Here is a 23,796-nt window from a genome sequence, read left to right as displayed (position 1 = left end):
TCTTAACATCTAGTTAATGAGAGTCCAATGAAAAGAGAACAGAAAAGTGGAGGGAAAAAATTATCTAAAAAATAATAAAAGAGAAGTTTCCTGTGCTGAACTTCCCCTTTGACAGAAAGGGGCCATTGAATAAAGAGCTAAGTAAACGAAATACAAGCTTACATCTCCTCACATTATCATGACATTTTAGAATATTAAAGAATAAAAAATAGATCCTAAAACCTGGATTCCAAAAGACAATGGAAGAACGCAACAAAAATTGTCAGAGAAAAACTATTCAACTTAGAATTACTAAACTATCAATCAAACACAAGGATACAGAAGGTATTTCATGATATGCAAGGACTTAAATAGGAGAAAGTTACTGTGGCAGTTTAGCAAAACCAACCAGTAAAGCACTAAAAACACTTGAAATCCAGGAAACAGTTTCCAACTCTGGAGAGCAGAGAAAGAAAGTCCCAGGTAAACAGCTATACGGCAATTCTAGAGAGCAACTGGTACAAAGCAGAGACAGAGGCCTCTGTAGCAGTCAGAAAACATCAGATGAAGAACTGACAGAGTGAAGGGAGGGAGGCTACTGTCTTTATCTTACATAGAAGTAAATTAAGATACTGACTAAAGAATAGGAACAAAAAACAGGAGTATAACTATTTTATATAAAGAAACAATAAACATAAGAAATAAAACATCAAACTGAAGAAAAACGATGAAGTGAGAAGTCGCTATTGAATACATGTGCCTTATCTTTCATAGTAGGGACTCACAAGATATTCTCTTTTTAAGATAATCACCAGAAGAAATGAAAACATGGTGAAATGGTAGTCTGGGGTGGGGGAGATGGGAAGGCTATTTTCCATCCCAAAGTCTTCTGGGATACCTGACCTACTACCATGTATGCATATTAACTGAAGCAAATTTAAAAAATAAACTTTATTTTTAAAATATTTTTTAAAAAACAATCTTCATTTTTAGTTCTATGAAATGAAATATATTAATTCTGTGAACTTCCAGATGTTCAAGCTGGTTTTAGAAAAGGCAGAGGAACCAGAGATCAAATTGCCAACATCCGCTGGATCATCGAAAAAGCAAGAGAGTTCCAGAAAAACATCTATTTCTGCTTTATTAACTATGCCAAAGCCTTGACTGTGTGGATCACAATAAACTGTGGAAAATTCTGAAAGAGATGGGAATACCAGACCACCTGACCTGCCTCTTGAGAAACCTGTACGCAGGTCAGGAAGCAACAGTTAGAACTGGACATGGAACAACACACTGGTTCCAAATACGAAAAGGAGTACATCAAGGCTGTATATTGTCACCCTGCTTATTTAACTTATATGCAGAGTACATCATGAGAAACGCTGGGCTGGAAGAAGCACAAGCTGGAATCAAGATTACCAGAAGAAATATCAATAACCTCAGATATGCAGATGACACCACCCTTATGGCAGAAAGTGAAGAGGAACTAAAAAGCCTCTTGATGAAAGTGGAAGAGGAGAGTGAAAAAGTTGGCTTAAAGCTCAACATTCAGAAAACGAAGATCATGGCATCTGGTCCCATCACTTCATGGGAAATAGATGGGGAAACAGTGGAAACTATGTCAGACTTTATTTTTCTGGGCTCCAAAATCACTGCAGATGGTGACTGCAGCCATGAAAATAAAAGACACTTACTCCTTGGAAGGAAAGTTATGACGAACCTAGACAGCATATTCAAAAGCAGAGACATTACTTTGCCAACAAAGGTCCGTCTAGTCAAGGCTATGGTTTTTCCAGTAGTCATGTATGGATGTGAGAGTTGGACTGTGAAGAAAGCAGAGCGCCGAAGAATTGATGCTTTTGAACTGCGGTGTTGGAGAAGACTCTTAAGAGTCCCTTGGACTGCAAGGAGATCCAACCAGTCCATTCTAAAGGAGATCAGTCCTGGGTGTTCTTTTGAAGGAATGATGCTAAAGCTGAAACTCCAGTACTTGGGACACCTCATGTGAAGAGTTGACTCATTGAAAAAGACTCTGATGCTGGGAGGGATTGGGGGCAGGAGGAAAAGGGGACGACAGAGGATGAGATGCCTGGATGGCATCACCGACTCTATGGACGTGAGTTTGAGGGAACTCTGGGAGTTGGTGATGGGCAGGGAGGCCTGGTGTGCTGCAATTCATGGGGTTGCAAAGAGTCGGACACAACTGAGCGACTGAATTGAAATGAACTGAATTAGCAAATTAATTCAGAGTCTGAATGATTTGTCAACTTACATAATGTTGGTTAACTGGAATAATCAGGCCTAGACTGTGAATCTCAGGATTTTCAATATAGTACTGCATCTCCAGAAAAAAATGCTTTAGAGTATGGTTTTAAAAGTTAGACACTATCCATTTCTATCTAAATCATGCACTTTCGTTCACTGGATATATATACTTATTTCTCACTTACAGAAAGCATAATGTTTTTTAAACTATTTATGGAAATTAAAAGTGCAAATTAAAAAGTTAGTGGCACCAGGTTCATTATTTACATATATCCCTTAGTGGTTGTAAATCAATAAAACATCTTTATTTTAACAAACACATCACTAGCATACATGAAAGAAAGAAATGGTAACTACTGTTTCCAGCGGATCACCGCTGGGTCTTTAGGTGGTACTGTATTCACAGTAAAAGATTACTGAGTTCCACTTGGCAGTCATGAATTACTAAATAACTGCAAGCTGTTCAACAATATCTTGTATTTATAGACTTGTAAGTGGTGAATGAATGCTGAATGCTTTTAAAAATTTAACACTGAATGGTTTTCAAATTTTCTAGCTAATATAAAATCTTATTTAAAAAACACAAAGCTTGCTTACAAGTTAGGCTTAAAAATAAGTGTTATAAATGCATTAGAAAAAGATGACTTGTAGAACACATGTCAAAAGGTTAACAGTAACTTTTCTTTTAAAAGATAAAAGAAGATAACTTTTTTTAAAAATTTTCTTCTTTACTGAGCAATAGTTTTTAACTGTCAGGAAAAAATTATCAGAAACAAGAAAGTTCACTTACATGTTTGAAACAGTAAACGTTGCTCATTTCAAGAGTACTGATTTGGGGATAAAATAATATTTATATCATTCAATAATCACACTTCACTGACATCAGCCAGCATCTGACCATCAGTCACTGTAATCACTGTAAGCAGTCAAGCTGTAACAATTATTCAAATAAATATACTTTATAGTGAGCATCTTTAACAATTAATGAAGAAGCTTTTAAAATGCTATATAATGCAAAAGCACAGAACTCAAAACTAAATAATACAAGCCAAAAATACAGGCATAAATACAAGAGAAAAAAAACTGTAATAATACTGAACTAAAACTAATACTATAAAAGGCCTTAAAACAACAGAGGAAGAAGGGAGAAGGAAAGATAAAATATTTATTAATAGGTGCTACTTTATGTCAAGCACCCTGCCAGCCGACTATTCTACACAAGATTTTATTTCATCCTCTGATAGTGCTATGGGTGACTGTGTTGAAGCTGAAACTCCAATACTTTGGCCACCTGATGCGAAGAGCTGACTCATTTGAAAAGACCCTGATGCTGGGAAAGCTTGAGGGCAGGAGGAGAAGGAGACGACAGAAGATGAGATGGTTGGACTGTGTCACCAACTCAAGGGACATGAGTTTGGGTGGGCTCCTGGAGTTGGTGATGGACAGGGAAGCCTGGCGTGCTGCAGTTCATGGGGTTGCAAAGAGTTGGACACAACTGAGCGACTGAACTGAACGGAACTGAACTAAAGTCCTATGGAGAAAATGGATTATGTCTATTTTGCAGAAGTAAAGGAGTTCAGAGAAGTTAAGCAACTTGCCAGGACTCCACAGCCAGGAAGTTAAAAATCTCAGGTTCAAACATAAGTCCTTCTAACTCTAAAGGCCACCCTGTGCTCTCTTCCCTTCATCACTCTGGTCCCTAAGAACAGTAACATATAAGGGGGCTTGACTCTGAGTCATTAAATGGTACGTTTCCTGAAGACAATATATTTAGCAGGGCAGTTTAACATTCTGGGTATGGGGAAATACCTGTCATTATTATAAATATTGATTTTTAAGTTACTGTTAATTCCTGTGGCCAGCAGAGAGCCTGGATTCTCTGCTAGAGCACAGGGAAATGCAGATGAGGAGATAATCTAACATGGAAGCAAGGCAACTCTTTACTTTTAGTCCTCCGCATAGGCTTGCTGGCTGATTCTTAAGAGAAACAGGTGAAGAAAGTAATATACCAGTTCTCTCAGCCATTCAACCACAGAGACTGGAGGCATTTAAAGTAGACATTATTGGTGACCTTCCAAATTCTACAGCTTCCTACCACAACCACAGGGTAGTAGAAAAGAGAAAAACAATAAAGTTCTTTCTCTGGGCTCCATCAGAACCATTATCATCCATTAAGTTCTATTGTTCTCATACCCTGTGAGAAGAGAACAAAATCCTATCGGGTGGATTATAACCCTTCTAGAATCAATGAAACCTTTACTAGGCAATGTGGTCAGCAACTACAAGTCATGACTCTCTTTGATGGGGAAAATATTATTTTCCCCATTGTTATGATGCAACAATCATAGGGACTGACAGAAAGTAAATAGGCAGTGAAGTTAAGAATGGAGCTTTTAAACTGACAGTCTTAGGTACATTTCAGAGATGGGGCGAGACAGTTATCTTTATCCTACAGGATCTACTTGTCTGTCCAATTACTTGCAATACTGGCCAATACTTGCACTATTTGAAAGAGTGACCCTTGGCTTCACAGCTCCCATTGACTCTAACTCATGGCACTGTTTATTAACCCTGTCAAAATCAAGAATCATGGAGCCAGAGCCAGCTCCCCCACATAATTTTTCATGGATAAATAATTCTACGTAAGCTGGTTGACTTTGGACTGACTGATTGTGAAGAACAAATACATTATGAAGATTCTTTTAGTTTGAGAGAGTCCAAAACTGGGCCCTCTCTCTATCTGGGTCCAAAGGTAACCTGAAGATGAGGAATTATTTTTAGCTTAAAACATTTAAATCAAAATGGCAGCTTATACATTGCCATATATTGCTTAGAAAAATAATGCATTTAATAACACTGTTTTTTGCTTGAAAGAACACAAACTGAATATTTTATACAATTTCAGCGTTTCAGAGAATTAATATACTCAGCCATAATAATCAATCTTGCTAAAATTTACCATAGCCAACCACTTAATATTTTTGCTTGGGAATTATGCTTTCAGCTCATCCCTTGAATAAGAATATACTGTTATTAGTACCATTTTTTCTTTTCCTAACTGTAAACCATAATTTTCTTATTTGGTCATGTCCTATATATTGTTGTTGTTGAATTTGTTGGTCTACATTTTATAAAAGTGAACTTTCCTTGCAGAAAAACCCATGTTAGATGACATAAAAATCCCAAATGGCACACACTCACCTAAAACTAGACAAAATATTGTAATAGATCAGGTGAGTGACAGGAGTCTGTCATTCTCAATGTCAGCAGAGTCTGTCCTATGAAAAAGCAGGATTTCCCTCTAGATGTCAGCCACCTGAGGCAAGGCATTTACCCCAAACATTTCTAATATATAATCTCTCTTAATCTCACCTGAGCTAGGCACAAAATCCTTACCCATCATCTCATGTCAACCTGTGAAGCACATGCTGCAACACAGAAACATGATGTGTATCTGTGTATATGTGCACACACGAACAACGTGTTTACTTGTGAGAACTGGTTTTGGCTGGAAGCACAGAGATTTGTACTGACAAGGTGAATTCAAATTAATTCAGTAACTATTTAATGCATACTTTTTTGAAATTGCTGTAATACTGTTTAGTTGCTCAGTCGTGTTCAATTCTTTGTGACCTCATGGACTGTAGCCCACAGGCTCCTCTGTTCATGGGATTCACCAGGCAAGAATACTGGCGTGGGTTGCCATTCCCTTCCCCAGGGGATCTTCCTGACCCAGGGATTGAACCCGGGTCTTCCACACTGCAAGCAGATCCTTTACCAACTGAGCTACTAGGGAGGTGGTATTAAAATTATATATATAATACACAGGTTCCCTTTTTCAACTCAAGAAATAGTGAGGAATATAGTATCAACCCTGGGTAAGCTTCTAAAAGCTCTTTGACACAGATCCACCATAAAAATCTCTTTAAGAAATTCTTCTATTTTTAAGCAATATCTTCCTTCAAATATTCTAACTGGCCCTTTGATAGAGAAAGAGATGGAGAGAATAACATCTTTTTTTTCTTTTCATTTTAAACAAGGAGATGGTTAGAGGCAGTTGGGTAGGCTTCAGATTTAACTTTTTTGTGTCCACCTATATCTTATTATGATATTAAAAAGGTCAAAATTTCTTCCTACTTTTTTTGTACAAAACTATTCCATTCACATTTTAACAGTAATTCTGTTAGTTTAGAGTATAACTAAAGAGAAAATGTGGATCACAACAAACTGTGGAAAATTTTGAAAGAGATGGGCATACCAGACCACCTGACCTGCCTCTTGAGAAACCTGTATGCAGGTCAGGAAGCAACAGTTAGAACTGGACATGGAACAACACACTGGTTCCAAATACGAAAAGGAGTATGTCAAGGCTGTATATTGTCCCCCTGCTTATTTAACTTATATGCAGAGTACATCATGAGAAATGCTGGGCTGGAAGAAGCACAAGCTGGAATCAAGATTACCAGAAGAAATATCAATAACCTCAGATACGCAGATGACACCACCCTTATGGCAGAAAGTGAAGAGGAACTAAAAAGCCTCTTGATGAAAGTGAAAGAGGAGAGTGAAAAAGTTGGCTTAAAGCTCAACATTCAGAAAACGAAGATCATGGCATCTGGTCCCATCACTTCATGGGAAATAGATGGGGAAACAGTGGAAACTGTGTCAGACTTTATTTTTCTGGGCTCCAAAATCACTGCAGATGGTGACTGCAGCCATGAAATTAAAGGACACTTACTCCTTGGAAGGAAAGTTATGACCAACCTAGATAGCATATTCAAAAGCAGAGACATTACTTTGCCGATAAAGTTCCATCTAGTCAAGGTTATGGTTTTTCCAGTGGTCATGTATGGATGTGAGATTTAGACTGTGAAGAAAGCTGAGTGCTGAAGAATTGATGCTTTTGAACTGTGGTGCTGGAGAAGACTCTTGAGAGTCCCTTGGACTGCAAGGAGATCCAACTAGTCCATCCTAAAGGAGACAAGTCCTGGATGTTCATTGGAAGAACTGATGCTGAGGCTGAAACTCCAATACTTTGGCCACCTCCTGTGAAGAGCTGACTCATTGGAAAAGACTGATGCTGGGAGGGATTGGAGGCAGGAGGAGAAGGGGACGACAGAGGATGTGATGGCTGGATGGCATCACCGACTGGATGCACATGAGTTTGGGTGAACTCCGGGAGTTGGTGATGGGCAGGGAGGCCTGGCATGCTGCAGTTCATGGGGTCACAAGAGTCGGACACGACTGAGTGACTGAACTGAACTGAATGAGAAAATGTGCATCCCACCATCATCTGTTTGGTCTTGTCTTTCTTTTTCTTTCTTTGGTAGTGCCACTAGTCTTGTGGGATCTTAGTTCTTCAACCAGTGATTGAACTGGCCCCACGGCAGTGAAAGCATGGACTCTTAAACACTGGATTGCCAGGGAATTCCCTTTGGATCCCTCACAGGAAGAATCCAGTGTTTCAGCCTACTCATACTCAAATGTCCCTGTCGTATCTTCTTAAGAAACATTTCATCAACATATTATTCAAGATGTAACTGAACTATGACTACATAATAGGATGGAGCAATGCTCCTATTTTAGTCTCTGGTCTACAAATACCCAATAATTTCTTGGCCTTTTCTAAAAGAAAAGTCACTGATCATACTGAAGTAGTTTCATGAAAACTATTTCTATTAGAGTTTATTTCTAGTTAAGAATATGTTGTCAGTTTCAGTGCTTTGTTTTGGCTTTGGTGGGAAGTGAGTTTTAAGTTATCTGGCTTAAAAAGTAAAACAAATTAAAGTTTCAAACAATTGACTAAAGAGGTATCATGATTCCTGATTTCAAACTATACTACAAAGCCACACTAATCAAAACATGGCATTGGTATAAAAATAGACACACAGAACAGTGGAGCAAAGTAGAGTCCAGGAATAAACCCACACATACATGGACAACTAATTTATAGCAAAGAAGCCAAGAATACACAATGGGGAAAGGAGAATCTCTTCAATAAACAGGGTTGGGAAAACTGGGCAGCCACATGCAAAAATATGGAACTAGACCACCATCATATACTACACATAAAAATTAACTCAAATCGATTAAAAACTTGAAATTGGACTTCCCTGGTGGTACAGTGGATGGGAGTCTGTCTGCCAAGGCAGGGGACACAGGTTTGATCTCTAGTGGGAAGATTCCACATGCCACAGAGCAACTACAGCCTGTACACCACAACTACTGAGCCCACACTCCAGATCCCATGAGCCACAACTACTGAGCCCATGTGTTGCAGCTACTAAAGCCTGAGTGCCTAGAGCCTATGCTCCACAACAAGAGAAGCCACCTCGATGAGAAGCCTGTGTACCACAAGGAAGAGTAGCCCCCACTCACGGCAACTAGAGAAAGCCCATGAGTAGCAACAAAGACGCAGCACAACCAAAAATACATAAATTAAAAAACTTAAAAAGACTTGAAATTATAAAGTTCCTATAAGAAAACATAGGAGGTAACCTCCCTGACATTGGTCTTAGCCACGTTTTTTTTTTTAGATCTGACTCCAAAGGTAAGAGAAATGAAAGCAAAAATAAACAAATGGGACTCCATGAAACTAAAAAACGTTTTCTGCACGGTGAAGGAAACCATCAACAAAATGAAAAAGCACCCCACCAAACAGGAATAGATTTTTTCAAATCATATACAATAGCAGTTAACATCCAAGCTGTATAATGAACTCAGATAATTCAACAACAAAAAACCAAAACAACTCAAGAACTGGGCAGAAGATCTGAACAGCCATTTCTCTAAAGACATTTTGCTGGCCATACAGATGGCCAGCAGGCACATGAAAAGATGTTCAACATCACTAACCATGAGGAAAATGCAAATCAAAACTTCAATGAGATATCACCTCATATCTATTAGAATGGCTATTATAAAAAACAAACAAACCAAAAACCCAGAAATAATAAGTACTGGAGAGAATGTGGAGAAAAGGGAACCCTCATATGCTGTTGGTGAGAATGTAAACTGGTGTAACCACTATGGAAAACAATATGGAGATTCCTCAAAAAATTAAGAGTAGAACTGCCATATGATCTAGCTATTTCAGTTGTGTATATTTATTTGAAGAAAAAGGAAAAATACTAATTTGAAAGTATATACACCACTATGATCACTGAAGCATAATTTACAATAGCCAAGATATGAGAACAACCTAAGTGTCCATGAATGGATAATGAAAATGTGCCATATATATGTATATATACAACAGAATGCTACATAGCTATAAAAAAAGGAAGGAAATCTTGCCATTTGCGACAACATGGATGGACCAGGAGGGTATTATGCTAAGTGAAATAAGTCAGATTGAGAAAGACAAATACCATAGGATTTCACTTTTATGTAGAATCAAACAAAACAAAAACAAACTCACAGATACACAGAACAGACTGGTGGTTACCAGAGGGTTAGGAGCTGGGGGAGGGTGAAGTAGATGGTAATTCGATCTATGATAGTGGTCACTGTAGTGTTCACAAATACCAATTAAATATAATGTTATACACCTGAAATTTATATGATGTTATATACCAATTTTAACTCAATAAAAAAAATAGCTAAATTAACATTTTTCACAAATTGATTTACAGAAAAGGAAATATTCAAACTAGGAAGTGGTTTAAACAAGTAAGCCTCCAACTAAAACTGAATTCTAAAATATATTTTAGTAAGCAAAATTATAACAATTTTTGGACATTTTTTATACTCACAGGCAAATGAGTAAACACTTGAAAGATGCTTCTCAAAAAATTAATAAGATCCATTAAATAACCACTAGCTCTTCCATCTGGCTCAGACATTGTCCAGTCATAATCAGCAAGCTGAACAAATTCATCAATTTTTTGATTAAGCTTGGTATATATTTCTCCCTCTGCTGCATGTCGGGCATCCTGACAGGATACAACAAAACAAAAAGTAAAAAACAAGTTACAGAATCAGGTGAAAAACAAAAGTTTTCTTAAAATTCCAAATTTTATTTTTTATATTTCTTTGGTTTAATATTTTAAACATTTATTCAAAATCCAACAAAACTGTAGGATTTCTGGTTGAAAGTACTCTATTTGACATCACTTTTTCCCCTAACTTCACTTTTACCTTTTTTGTCTTTATTTGGTAGTATAACTTATTAATTATCAATTCTGAACTGTTCTCACACCTCTAAGATCCTTAGGAGAAACAGAAACGGAAAACAAAAGTTGTTAAGAATGCAGACGACTTATATCCACTGACCCACTGAGGGAAACTAAGTTGGACTATCACATAAGAAATGAAATCATTACTGGTGTTTCAAGTAGAAGAGGCCCACCCCCCCACCCACTGCTCCCAAAAAGGTTAACTTCTCAAAACAAAAGAAATGGAGTGACCAAAAAAAGCAGAGTAAGAATACTCAAACATTTTCTGATGCATTAAAGCAACAAGAAAACTAGCAAAAATAGTCAAATCAATTTTTCCGGAGGTCTGGAAATTAATTCAAAACCTGCAGCAATTCAAGCAGCATCTACTCAAGAAAAACTGCTGAACCTTGGTATGGAAATAACTCTGTGATGTTTTAATGTACCCCTTTTCACTTTTCCTCACTAGCTCCAGGTTCACAGTATCCTTGAAAATCAATATCCCACAGTCAGTCAGTCAGTTCAGTCGCTCAGTCATGTCCGACTCTTTGCGACCCCATGAATCACAGCACGCCAGGCCTCCCTGTCCACCACCAATTCCTGGAGTCCACCTAAACCCATGTCCATCGAGTCGGTGACGCTATCCAACCATCTCATCTTCTGTCATCCCCTTCTCCTCCTGCCCTCATCTTTCCCAGCATCAGGGTCTTTTCAAATGAGTCACCTCTTCGCATCAGGTGGCCAAAGTACTGGAGTTTCAGCTTCAACATCAGTCCTTCCAATGAACAACCAGGACTGATCTCCTTTAGAATGGACTGGTTGGATCTCACTGGAGTCCAAGGGACTCTCAAGAGTCTTCTCCAACACCACAGTTCAAAAGCATCAATTCTTCAGCACTCAGCTTTCTTCACAGTCCAACTCTCACATCCACACATGACCACTGGAAAAACCATAGCCTTGACTAGACGGACCTTTGTTGGCAAAGTAATGTCTCTGCTTTTGAATATGCTATCTAGGTTGGTCATAACTTTCCTTCCAAGGAGTAAGCGTCTTTTAATTTCATGGCTGCAGTCACCATCTGCAGTGATTTGGGAGCCCCCCAAAATAAAGTCACCACTGTTTCCACATCTATTTGCCATGAAGTGATGGGACCGGATGCCATGATCTTAGTTTTCTGAATGTTGAGCTTTAAGCCAACTTTTTCACTCTCCTCTTTCACTTTCATCAAGAGGCTCTTTAGTTCTTCTTCACTATCTGCCATAAGGGTGGTGTCATCTGCATATCTGAGGTTATTGATATTTCTCCCGGCAATCTTGATTCCAGCTTGTGCTTCCTCCAGCCCAGCATTTCTCATGATGTACTCTGCATATAAGTTAAATAATCAGGGTGACAATATACAGCCTTGACGTACTCCTTTTCCTATTTGGAACCAGTGTGTTGTTCCATGTCCAGTTCTAACTGTTGCTTCCTGACCTGCGTACAGGTTTCTCAAGAGGCAGGTCAGGTGGTCTGGTATTCTCATCTCTTTCAGAATTTTCCACAGTTTATTGTGATCCACACAGTCAAAGGCTTGGGCATAGTCAATAAAGCAGAAATAGATGTTTTTCTGGAACTCTCTTGCTTTTTTGATGATCCACCGGATGTTGGCAATTTGGTCTCTGGTTCCTCTGCCTTTTCTAAAACCATCTTGAACATCTGGAAGTTCACGGTTCACATATTGCTGAAACCTGGCTTGGAGAATTTTGAGCATTACTTTCCTAGCCTGTGAGATGAGTGCAATTGTACGGTAGTTTGAGCGTTCCTTGGCATTGCCTTTCTTTGGGATTGGAATGAAAACTGACCTTTTCCAGTCCTGTGGCCACTGCTGAGTTTTCCAAATTTGCTGGCATACTGAGTGCAGCACTTTCACAGCATCATCTTTCAGGATTTGAAATAGCTCAACTGGAATTCCATCACCTCCACTACCTTTGTTCGTAGTGATGCTTTCTAAGGCCCACTTGACTTCACATTCCAGGCTGTCTGGCTCTAGGTGAGTGATCACACCATCATGATTATCTGGGTCATGAAGATCTTTTTTGTACAGTTCTTCTGTGTATGCTTGCCACCTCTTCTTAAGATCTTCTGCTTCTGTTAGGTCCATACCATTTCTGTCCTTTATTGAGCCCATCTTTGCATGAAATGTTCCCTTGGTATCTTTAATTTTCTTGAAGAGATCTCTAGTCTTTGCATTCTGTTGTTTTCCTCTATTTCTTTGCATTGATCACTGAGGAAGGCTTTCTTATCTCTCCTTGCTATTCTCTGGAACTCTGCATTCAAACGGGTATATCTTTCCTTTTCTCCTTTGCTTTTCACGTCCCTTCTTTTCACAGCTATTTGTAAGGCCTCCTCAGACAGCCATTTTGCTTTTTTGCATTTCTTTTTCTTGGGGGTGTTGTTGATTCCTGTCTCCTGTACAATGTCACGAACCTCATTCCATAGTTCATCAGGCACTCTGTCTATCAGATCTAGTCCCTTAAATCTATTTCTCACTTCCACTGTAAGGCATTTGATTTAGGTCATACCCGAATGGTCTAGTGGTTTCCCCCACTTTCTTCAATTTCAGTCTGAATTTGGCAATAAGGAGTTCATGATCCAAGCCACAGTCAGTTCCCAGTCTTGTTTTTGCTGACTGTATAGAGCTTCTCCATCTTTGGCTGCAAAGAATATAATCAATCTGATTTCACTTCTGACCATCTGGTGATGTCCATGTGTAGGGTCTTCTCTTGTGTTGTTGGAAGAGGGTGTTTGCTACGACCAGTGTGTTCTCTTGGCAGAACTCTATTAGCCTTTGCCCTGCTTCATTCTGTACTCCAAGGCCAAATTTGCCTGTTATTCCAGGTGTTTCTTGACATCCTACTTTTGTATTCCAGTCCCTTATAATGAAAATGACATCTTTTTGGGTGTTAGTTCTAGAAGGTTTTGTAGGGTTCATAGAACTGTTCAGCTTCTTCAGCATTACTGGTCAGGGCATAGACTTGGATTACCATGATATTGAATGACTTGCCTTGGAAACAAACAGAGATCATTCTGTCATTTTTGAGATTGCATCCAAGTACTGCATTTCGAACTCTTTTGTTGACTATGATGGCTACTCCATTTCTTCTAAGGGAACCTGCCCACTGTAGTAGATATAATGGTCATCTGAGTTAAATTCACCCATTCAAGTCCATCTTGATTCCTAGAATGTTCAGTTCACTGATTTCTAGAATGTTGATGTTCACCCTTGTCATCTCCTGTTTGACCCACATCAGTGGTAAAAACCTGTGTTGGCCTGTCAGCGGACACAGCAGGGGCAGAATGAGTTGGCACTCCTTTAAAGCCATATTCCCAGAGAATTATCATTATTTGATCTATCTGGTGATTCCCTGGAAGACTCCACTTGCAGAGATGTCTTTTACATGACCTAAAAACAGGATTGTTGAGAGCAAAAAGCCTTTTTCCTGGGAGCATCTGTTAAAAACAATTAGAGGCAATTGTGTAACATCACAGACACTTTAGGTGGCAGGTAACAACTAGGGTACACACTAAGTGAACCAAAAAGCTTAAAAGGAAAAACTGGGGAATGAAATGTCCATAGATGGGTTTGAAAAGCTCTGACATATTCCTGGGAAGCTAGAAGACTGTGTACATGTATAGGGCTGTGAACATACTCCAGAAAGACCTGAGAAAGCTCTAAGCTCTCATTTATAGCTGACCCTGAAGTTCTGTGCAAGAAGGATGTGAAGGTTAACGCAGAGGTGTCAAATGCCTGATTGCTGAAGGCATGCCCCAATAAATACAGAGAGTCCCTCAAAAAGACTGGGAGACTGATTGGTTCCAGATTTTTATGGAAATCTGTGTCCAATCATTAGCTGGTCACTAAGCTAACTAAGCAGAGACTTCAGTGGCCACAGATGACAAAAAATACAGACTTTACAGAATTAATTCAGAAAAGTCATGAAACAACCAACCACCTACCAGGAAGAAACAACAAACCTTGGAGAGAAAGGAGAATCTGATTATCAGAATTGCCACATTACAATATGACTTTATTTTTAATTTTCTTTGGCATATAATTGATTTGCAATGTTGTGTTAGTTTCAGATGTACAGCAAAGTAAATCAGTTATACATACATATCCACTTTTTTTTAAGATTCTTTTCCCATATAGGGCATTACAGAGTATTGAGTAGAGTTCCCTATGCTATAGAGTAGGTTCTAATTAGTTATCTATCGGAGTGTGCATATGTCAATCTCAATCAATATGTCAGTCTCAATCTCCCAGTTTTTCTCTCCCCCACTTATCCCCTGATAACCATAAGTTTGTTTTCCACATCTGTGATTCAACTTCTGTTTTGTAAATAAGTTCATTTGTACCCGCTTTTAAGGTTTCACATATATGTGATATCGTATGGTATTTATCTGTGTCTGACTTACTTCACTCAGTATGACAATCTCTAGATCCATCCATGTTACATTATTTTAAATGTCCAGATTTCAATAAAATTTGAAAGTTGCACAAAGAAACAAGAAAGTATGAGACACTGGACTTATAAGACAAAGGTTTTAAATCAGTCTTTAAAATAATCAAAGAACTAAAGGAAAATATGAGAACAATACCTGACAAAATTAACTATAAAGAGATACAAACTACTTGAAAATAAAGAACCTAATAGAAATTCTGTAGTTGAAAAATACAATAAATGAAACAAACAAAAAAAATCACTCCAGGAGTTCAACAGCACATCTGAGCAGGCAGAAGACAAAGACAATTTGATCAACAATATAAACCAACTAGGCCTAACAGACATCTACTGAACATTCAACATTAGCAGACCGTGCGTTAGTCTCAAATGAACATGGGACACTATCCACAACAGAGCAAATGTTAGGTCATAAAACAAACCTTTAAAGCAAGGTTCCCCAACCAGGCCATCTAGCAGGAAGTGAACAGCTGTGACCCTAAAATCGTCCACCTCCCACTTCACCCCATCCCCACCTGTGGAAAAGCTGTCTTTCATGAAAAAAGTCCCTGGTGCCAAAAAGCTAGGACTGGGGCTTTAAAAGACTGATATCATACAAAGTATGTTCTCTGACTACAATGGAATGGATATTTCTGGCAAAACTAATACTTATTGGAAATCCCCTGGTGGTCCAATGGTTGAGACTCCATGCTTTCACTGCTGAGGACACAGGTTCAATTTCTGGTCAGGGAACTAATATCCCACAAACCATACATCACGGCCAAAAAGCAAAACACACACACACAAAAACCTAATACTATTTAAATTCATGTCTTGACTAAGAGGAGACCTAAGTATCACTCACCATTATCAGTCACATACATTTGAACACAACTTAACCTAAGGTATCATTTGTATCATGTCCTATGAATTAAAGTGGTATAAAGACACTGAGACATCTTTCACCCTCAAGGATCTCACAATTCAGGAAGAGAATCAATATTACAAAACATGATCAGTGCTGCTGCTGCTGCTAAGTCGCGTCAGTCGTGTCCGACCCTGTGCGACCCCATAGATGGCAGCCCACCAGGCTCCGCCATCCCTGGGATTCTCCAGGCAAGAACACTGGAGTGGGCTGCCATTTCCTCTGCACGCTACTGAAGTTCAATCCCTTGGGTTGGGAAGATCCCCTGAAGAAGGGAATGGCTACCCACTCCAGTATTCTTGCGTGGAGAACTCCATGGAGAGAGGAGCTTGGCAGCCTACAGTCCACAGGGTTGTGAAGAGTCGGACACAACTGAGTGAAGAACATTTTCACTTTTATCAGAGGAATAAAACAAAGCAGGCTGAGGGACTTCCCTGGTGGTCCAATGGTTAAAACTCTGAGCTCCCCAAGCAGAGGCCTGAGTTCGATACATGGTTGGGGAACTAAGATCCCACATGCCTCTGGCCAAAAAACCAAAACATAAAACAGAAGCAGTATTGTTACAAATTCAGTAAAGGCTTTTTTTTAAAAAAAAAAGTCTGCATCAAAAAAATCTCAAAAAAAAAAAAAAAAAGAATAGAAGGAAAGAAGCACACAAAAAGATTTCATTATATCTTTTTTTTTGTATTTATACACTAGAATACACTGAGTTATTTGGTAAGATATTTCTAAAAAAATGATCACTAATGATCACTTACGAGAGTGTTAGGAAAATCAGTTTGGACTTCCTAGAGAGTAGTACTACAGTTGAAACCAAAACACTCTCAATCCTTATGATCTGATTAGAAAGTCAAGAACACATCAACTAACTCCTAAATTAAATTTTAAATGAATCAGCTTATAAACAAAGCAACTAATTTCTTCTTTGCTTCTTAAGGGACTTCCCAGGTAGCACAGTACTAAAGAATCTGCCTGCCAATGCAGGAGGTGTTAAGAGATGCAGGTATGATCCCTGGGTCAGGAAGATTCCCTGGAGTAGGAAATGACAACCTACTCCAGTATTCTTGCCTGGGGAATTTCATGGACAGAGGAGCCTGGCGGGGGTCCCAAAGAGTTGGACGTGAATGAGTGCACGCAGGCACATGTGTGTATGCGCGCACACACACACACACACACACACACACACACTGCTTGTTAAAGAAATAGTGCCCTCTGGAGGCAGAAACATATCTCACATAACTTTAGAACTTTTTAATTTCAATGTACAAAAATTAAGTGGTATCATACTATCAGCGGTTCTTGACCACAGATGTGTAACAAAATCACTCAAAGAACTGTTTTAAACATATATATGCACAAACTCCATGCTAGTCCTCATAGACTATAAGCATATGTGTTTTAAATAAAAGATAAGTAGTAATATCACTGAAAATTTTAGTAAACATCTATGATTTATCGTCTACTATCTTTTCTCCCTTCTTGGAAAAGTCTGCAAATATATTTTGGAAAAATCACTCTGCCCCCATTCACAGCTCTATTTGGTCTGGAGAGAACTGAATCTCTATCTAGTGCCAAGGATGGATACTGATGAGCTGATCATCCTCTTAACTCACAGGGAGTTCCACAGCAGCTAGCTATCTGCTTTTAGATGGATAGAGCATGAGGATATAAGGTTTAAAATTGTGACCTCGCAGCCGTTTTGCTACTAAAGAAGAAAACCTACAGCTGCCATTATAGGCTGAACACAAGGCCCAAACTACAAAAAGCGGAGTTAAAAATTAAAAGATGGAGGGACTCTGGACACTCAATTATACTTTAGGTTTTCCTAAGTTGTCATTCTCTGTATTTGCCTATTACCTATTACTCCAATTTTGGTGGCAGCAGTGTGGTCTGTGATTTCACTTCTCTGAAAGATCAAGGAAGAGTTGTTGATATTTTCACAATCTTCTCAGCTTTTCACTTGTCGGGACATAGCTCTTTACATGCCAGACTGGAAAAATGGAAGTCTGTGTTCATTTTTTAATTGAGCTATATCTATTTATAATTAGTGTCTGTATAAATTGTATATGTTTATATATGAATATTATTTTTTTAAGTGTTTTTTAGAATCCATGTACCATGCCCTTGCTCCACAGGAGGAAAATTTCAAGTCCTTAATCAAAGATAATTTACCACTATCACTGTAGCCATAATAAAAAAAAAAATTTGCTACATGCTCATCAACAGATTAAAAAAGGCAAACTGATGAAGATCACAAGCATATACCTTCTAGGCACTTACACCTGCAATCACTGCCAGGACTCAAAAGGAAAGAACTCTTCAGGGCGGCAGGTTGGAAATGCTTCATGGAGCAAAGTTAAAGAGCTCCGATGCCAAAGAAAAAGAATTGGGCCATTCCTCTACTACACAGATTAAAAGGGAACACTATTCCCGCTTTCCCCTCTGTTCTGATGCAAATCTTTCTAGTTAGAAGTCTTATATTAGCTTCAAGTAACTCTCAGTGTGGGTCCACGTTAATTTAAAAAAACTGCAGTACTGCTGAAGGGCAGGAACCGTTTATTTTATCACTCACAGATTTAGTACAATGAAAGGCAAGCTAACGAGACAGTCTACACAGTATTTCATAAAGTAAACAAATATATAAAATCACGCACTTTGTATATACATATGTGGGATTCTGGAGTATGGGTAATGGATGTATGGGTAAAAGGACCATGCATACAAGTGCTTATTTCTATAATCATTAAGTAACATAATAGGAATATGCTTGATCAGGCCATTGGACTGAAAAGAATTAGGCTGAAGAGGTTAACTAAGCAATCCAGCTAATGTCTGTAATCAAAACTGTACTTTAATCATCTACAGACTACTCACTATGAATGGAAATTCCCCCAATCTCCCTCAGGAATTCACTTTAATATTGATTTAACAATTCTCCCTGTTGAATTGCTTTCTTGTATCACAGTTTAAGATAAATAATTCCTCTTGAAACAGATCAAAGGCAGAACTGAAAACACTTAATCTTCACATATTGCGCTTGAAATAGCTCTTGCTTTTATATCATCAAACAGAAACGGTTTCCTAAGTTCTATGTGAAAATAAAAAATAAACAATAAAAAATAAGGATGCTCTACTATTTGTACAAGCTGAACTTGATTTCCTGATTTCCAAGAAAAGTCAAGGAGTATATCTTATGACAGTTGTACTTTCAGCTAAATATCTACAACTTAAGAACCACCGGCAATATGGACCAGAGCTAACACTTCTAAATTTCCTCCCAACAGGATGATTCTGAGAAGTATATGTAGTTCCAGGATTCCTTAATCTAAAGCATCATGTTCCAGTATCTGTAGCATTCTGACTTACAACTGGTAAGAAAAATTGCTTGACGATCCCTTGATCAATGCATTTCATGTTTTAATCAGAGTATAGGGTTAGCCTATTAAATATAATGCCAATCGTTAAATATGCTTACAATTCCAGTCCCCAGTAAATCCCTTCTTGACAGCATATGAGTAACACATGGACGTAAAGACAGAAAACAATAAAGAAAAAGGACTGTATAAAATCTAACATTGAAGCAAAGAATCAATCAGTCTGTGGATAAATAAATGTTCATAAACTTGTGGAATCTCCTTCTATATTATGGTACTTATTATATCATATTTTCAGGTGTATTTTTACAGTTTTCCCTCCTGAGCTCCTTGAAGGCAGGGATTTATTTCTCTATTTTCAGCACCTAACAGAGCGCTCAGAGCACAACAAATGGCACTGCGCTAAGTATCCCCTTTAATCCTCATAATAACTGTGTGACACAGATAATATATTACTACTCTAACTTTATAGATAATAAACCCAGGAGTCATTAAAATGAAAGAATGTGGCAAAGTCACACAGTAGTCTAACTCCAGAGTATATGCTTGCAATTACTGTACTATTTGCTGCTGTTCACTCAGTTATGTCCAACTCTTTGTGACCCCATGGACTGCAGCATCCCAGGCTTCCCTGTCCTTCACCTTCTTCTGGAGCTTGCTCAAACTCATGTCCATTGAGTCGGTGATGCCATCCAGCCATCTCATCCTCTGTCATCCCTTTCTCCTCCTACCTTCACCCTTTCCCAGAATCAGGGGCTTTTCCAGTGAGTCAGTTCTTAGTATCACGTAGCCAAAGTATTGGAGCTTCAGCGTCGGCATCAGTCCCTCCAATGAATATTTAGGATTGATTTCCTTTAGGATTGACTGGTTTGCTCTCCTTACAGTCCAAGGGACTCTCAAGAGCCTTCTCCAACACCACAGTTCAAAACTGAATAAATGAATGCCTGTTTTGTCCAGCTTCTATCTCAGTTGTAATAAATAATTTTATTAATTTGTCCACTCAGATATCATCTGCATTTGTGTCTTATGGATCAGGATGACTACATGTGCTTAAGAATCATCAGAGGAGCAAATTTGGGGCTCAGGCTGCTAATTTTAGGAAACTAAGGGTCTTCTCTTGACTTAACACTTTCAAAGTCTGATTACTGTTAACGTTAGTTATATCTAAATACAAGTATTCTGAATTTCTAAAATATAAGTGATTATACTATGATCTTAAGGGATAAACTGGGTAACTTATCATGACTTCCCAGGTGGCACAGTGGTAAAGAATCCACATGCCAATGAAGGAGATGCAAGGGACATGGGTTTGATCCCTGCATCTGGAAGATTCCCTGGAGAAGGAAATGGCAACCCACTCCAGTATTCTTGCCTGGGAAATCCCATGGAGAGAGGAGCCTGGCTGGCTATGGTCCATGGGGTCACAAAAAAGTCGGATATGACCAAGCGACTGCTGCTGCTGCTGCTAAATCGCTTCAGTCATGTCCAACTCTGTGCGACCCCATAGACGGAAGCCCACCAGGTTCCCCTGTCCCTGGGATTCTCCAGGCAAGAACACCAGAGTGGGTTGCCATTTCCTTCTCCAATGCATGAAACTGACAAGTGAAAGTGAAGTCGCTCAGTCGTGTCCAACTCCTAGCGACCCCATGGACTGCAGCCCACCAGGCTCCTCCGTCCATGGGATTTTCCAGGCAAGACTACTGGAGTGGGGTGCCATTGCCGTCTCCAAAATGTCTGCTTACAGTGACTGAAATAAAAACTTTTGGTCAGATTTTTACATACCTTAAAAGTAGAAAGTCCATAAAGTCTTGTGGTATGGACAGTTTCTTGAGAAATATTTGTAATGTTAGTTATAAAGTCCTCAAGGTATTTGCAGGCTTGTTCTAGGTGTGTGGTATTTATGATGATTTGCACTAGCTAGAAAATAGAAAATATCTTCAGTAAAATGCAGGTTACATGTATATACAAAGTCATTACATTTTTAAAAATAGGATTATTACTTTCAGCAACTGCACCATTTCTGCATAATTATAGCAGTATAGAATACAACTGATTATCTGATATCAAAAGCCTGCTACAAATACTGCTTATGAATGCTATCATTAAAAAAAATAGTCTATCAATTAAAAATAACTTTTCAAGATACTTTTTCAAATTTTATACATTCACAAAGTTAAAAAAGAGTATTTTCACTTCATGTAAAGTCTGACAAATATAAATCTCCATTTATCTTCTAACATCTTCAACTATCCACTATTCTCCATGTAAACCCTTTTCCCTCATATCACTTGAATTTACAAAGAGACTTTTGTTTTAAAACAAATCCACTTCTATCAATAAATTTACAATGAAAAGTTAGTTTTATAGGATGATGTTCAGCAATAAATTTATAATAACTGTTTCGTACAATGAAACATTTAGCTATAAATATCTTTTTAACCTACCTCTGTCAAACCTATATGAGGTTTTTTAATAAGATTCAGTAAACAGCTACTCAAAGTTCTGGTCAGCAGCAGATTTGTAGATTTTCTAAGCATATCATCTATTTCTGTTGAGCTAAAAACAAAGGTTGATATCATTAAGCTTTCCACAAGGGTTATAGTTAGTTAGTTTCCTAAATAATTTAATGCAATTTACTAAAGTAACTTGCTTCAATTTTTTAATATTGTTATATGAATTACAATCATTCATATTTATCAACTCACATATTTCAATTCAATTTAGTTTCATAAAAAGGATACTTGCCATAAATGAAAATGTTCATTTATAGAAAAATTTAATTGTATTCAATTAACTGTTACAGTAAAACCATAGGGTACTTAGTATAAGGAAATAAAACTATTCTTAAATTATGACTCCACTGTGTGACAGCCAATGACACTTTATATATGTGTATATAAAGACACTTTATATACACTATAGTTAAAATTATTTTTAAAATACAAATTGATGTGAACTGTCTGGATATAATTAATTGCTAGATTCAATTTTAATATAACTAAGCTATCCATTTCCACTGAGTTTCTTTTTTAAAGATTTAAAGAAATTAACTGCCTTACACTAGTTTTAATTTGGGAGAGGGGGGAACTAACCTTATGTTTCTTAGCATCCTAAACATTGCTAAAAAAGGACTAAAAAGACTATTTTCTTCTAACCACTAGGCCTTTAATTTAAGTAAATAATGATATATTTTTTTGGTATACAGCCTCATAACCAAAACAATTAAGCTGTGTCCTAGATCAAGTTTTCACAGTTTATGTACTACTGACATACATACAGGCTAGACAATTCTTTGTTGTAGGGCTGTCTTGTACCATTGAAAGATGTGTAGCAGCATCCCTGGCCTCCATCCGCCTGATGCAGGTAGCATTCTTTCCCCTAGTTGTGACAACCCAAAATGTCTCTAGATGGTATCAGATATACCTTGGGGGAAAAAACTGCCCCAACTGAGACTCACTGACTCAAATACAGTCTAACATTTTAATTTTAGCACCCTTTTACTTTTTATTAAAATATTACTCTTACAAATCTATGAAGCACAAATATTTACTAGTTTATATTAATATTTATTTTAAATATGCAAATAGAGCATGATTTGATAAATCACAGGTAATTTTCACTACTATCCTAATGTTCTCCATTTTAATGCAGGTATTCTTCAATTTCTGCCAACCCTAATTCTGGCAAACCTGAGGAGACTATGTCTCTCTGATTCTTTGTATCTAAAGTCAAGACTGCCCAGGCAATGTATATAATTTCAGTAGGGTTTCAGGGTTACACAGCAGCAAACTAACAGAAAACTCTAATCTATCAATAGTGTCCCTAGAACAAGCAACATACTCACGCTGATAAAAAGGAGGTGGTTGCCAACTCCTCTGGTTTCTTTTCTGACACACTCAAAATTATGCTTAAAGACACCCTGTATAGCATCCTTTTCAGATGAAAAGTTATCCATGACAGATAATGTCTTTTATTTCCCCTGAACTTCCTTGAATGCTGAATCAATACGTCTTTTTCTTCCATAAGTAAAAGCAGAGAAAGAAAACCTATCAGCACCTATGTCCTATTGGTACTGGTAAGATTTACCCAACAATCACCAGGATTTCCCCCACAAGGCTTTTATCCTAACTGAGCCAATTTTTCCCTTAACTTCATGTCTTTTGAGATTATAACTTGTACTCTTCCTAATTTTTAAATAGCATTTCACAGTAATTAAATCTTAATATACAATAAATCTCCTAAATTATGTTACAGCTTAACCTTTTATGAAAGCTGAAAATTTCTTAAAGGTCATATTAGATCCAGATGTTTCCTCTGCAACCAAATAATGGAGACTTTGGAGTTTCTTCATGAAGTCATTTCATTCACTGGCCCTGCTTTTATTCACATATAAAAAGAAACCCAAACATTTTTACTGTAAGAGCTCTAAAGCATCTTCTTGTTCTAAAAATTTAACTGCAAAATGTTTAAACATAATAAAAGAGCTTTAAACACACAAAGTTATTTTCCATAACTCTTTTACTGACAAATTAAAAAAAAAAGCAACTCCAGTAGCTCAATTTTAGGTCACAGATATAAATTTTTTAATAAAAATACATGTCAGAAAGCTGATAATC

General features: G+C 37.8%; 1 protein-coding gene across 8 annotated transcripts in view; it reads right to left on the bottom strand.

Annotated features, from left to right (window-relative positions):
• The window catches only part of EXOC6 (exocyst complex component 6), a 191,561-nt gene that overhangs the window by 71,789 nt on the left and 95,976 nt on the right, over window positions 1-23,796 (bottom strand). For 7 of the 8 annotated variants that reach the window (XM_025274102.3, XM_006073686.4, XM_025274103.3 and 4 more), the window contains exons 16-18: window positions 21,625-21,736; window positions 20,963-21,097; window positions 9,999-10,178 (exon numbers count right to left, since the gene is read on the bottom strand). In XM_025274102.3, coding sequence (XP_025129887.3) covers window positions 9,999-10,178; window positions 20,963-21,097; window positions 21,625-21,736 — 427 coding nt within the window. The remainder of the gene's footprint in view (window positions 1-9,998; window positions 10,179-20,962; window positions 21,098-21,624; window positions 21,737-23,796) is intronic. The other variant, XM_044935318.2, reaches the window with a different exon arrangement.

The sequence above is a fragment of the Bubalus bubalis genome, chromosome 23, assembly GCF_019923935.1.
Source record: "Bubalus bubalis isolate 160015118507 breed Murrah chromosome 23, NDDB_SH_1, whole genome shotgun sequence".
NCBI classification, from domain to species: domain Eukaryota; kingdom Metazoa; phylum Chordata; class Mammalia; order Artiodactyla; family Bovidae; genus Bubalus; species Bubalus bubalis.
The sequence above is the reverse complement of the archived record's forward strand: the minus strand, read 5'-3'. Positions and strand labels throughout refer to the sequence as shown.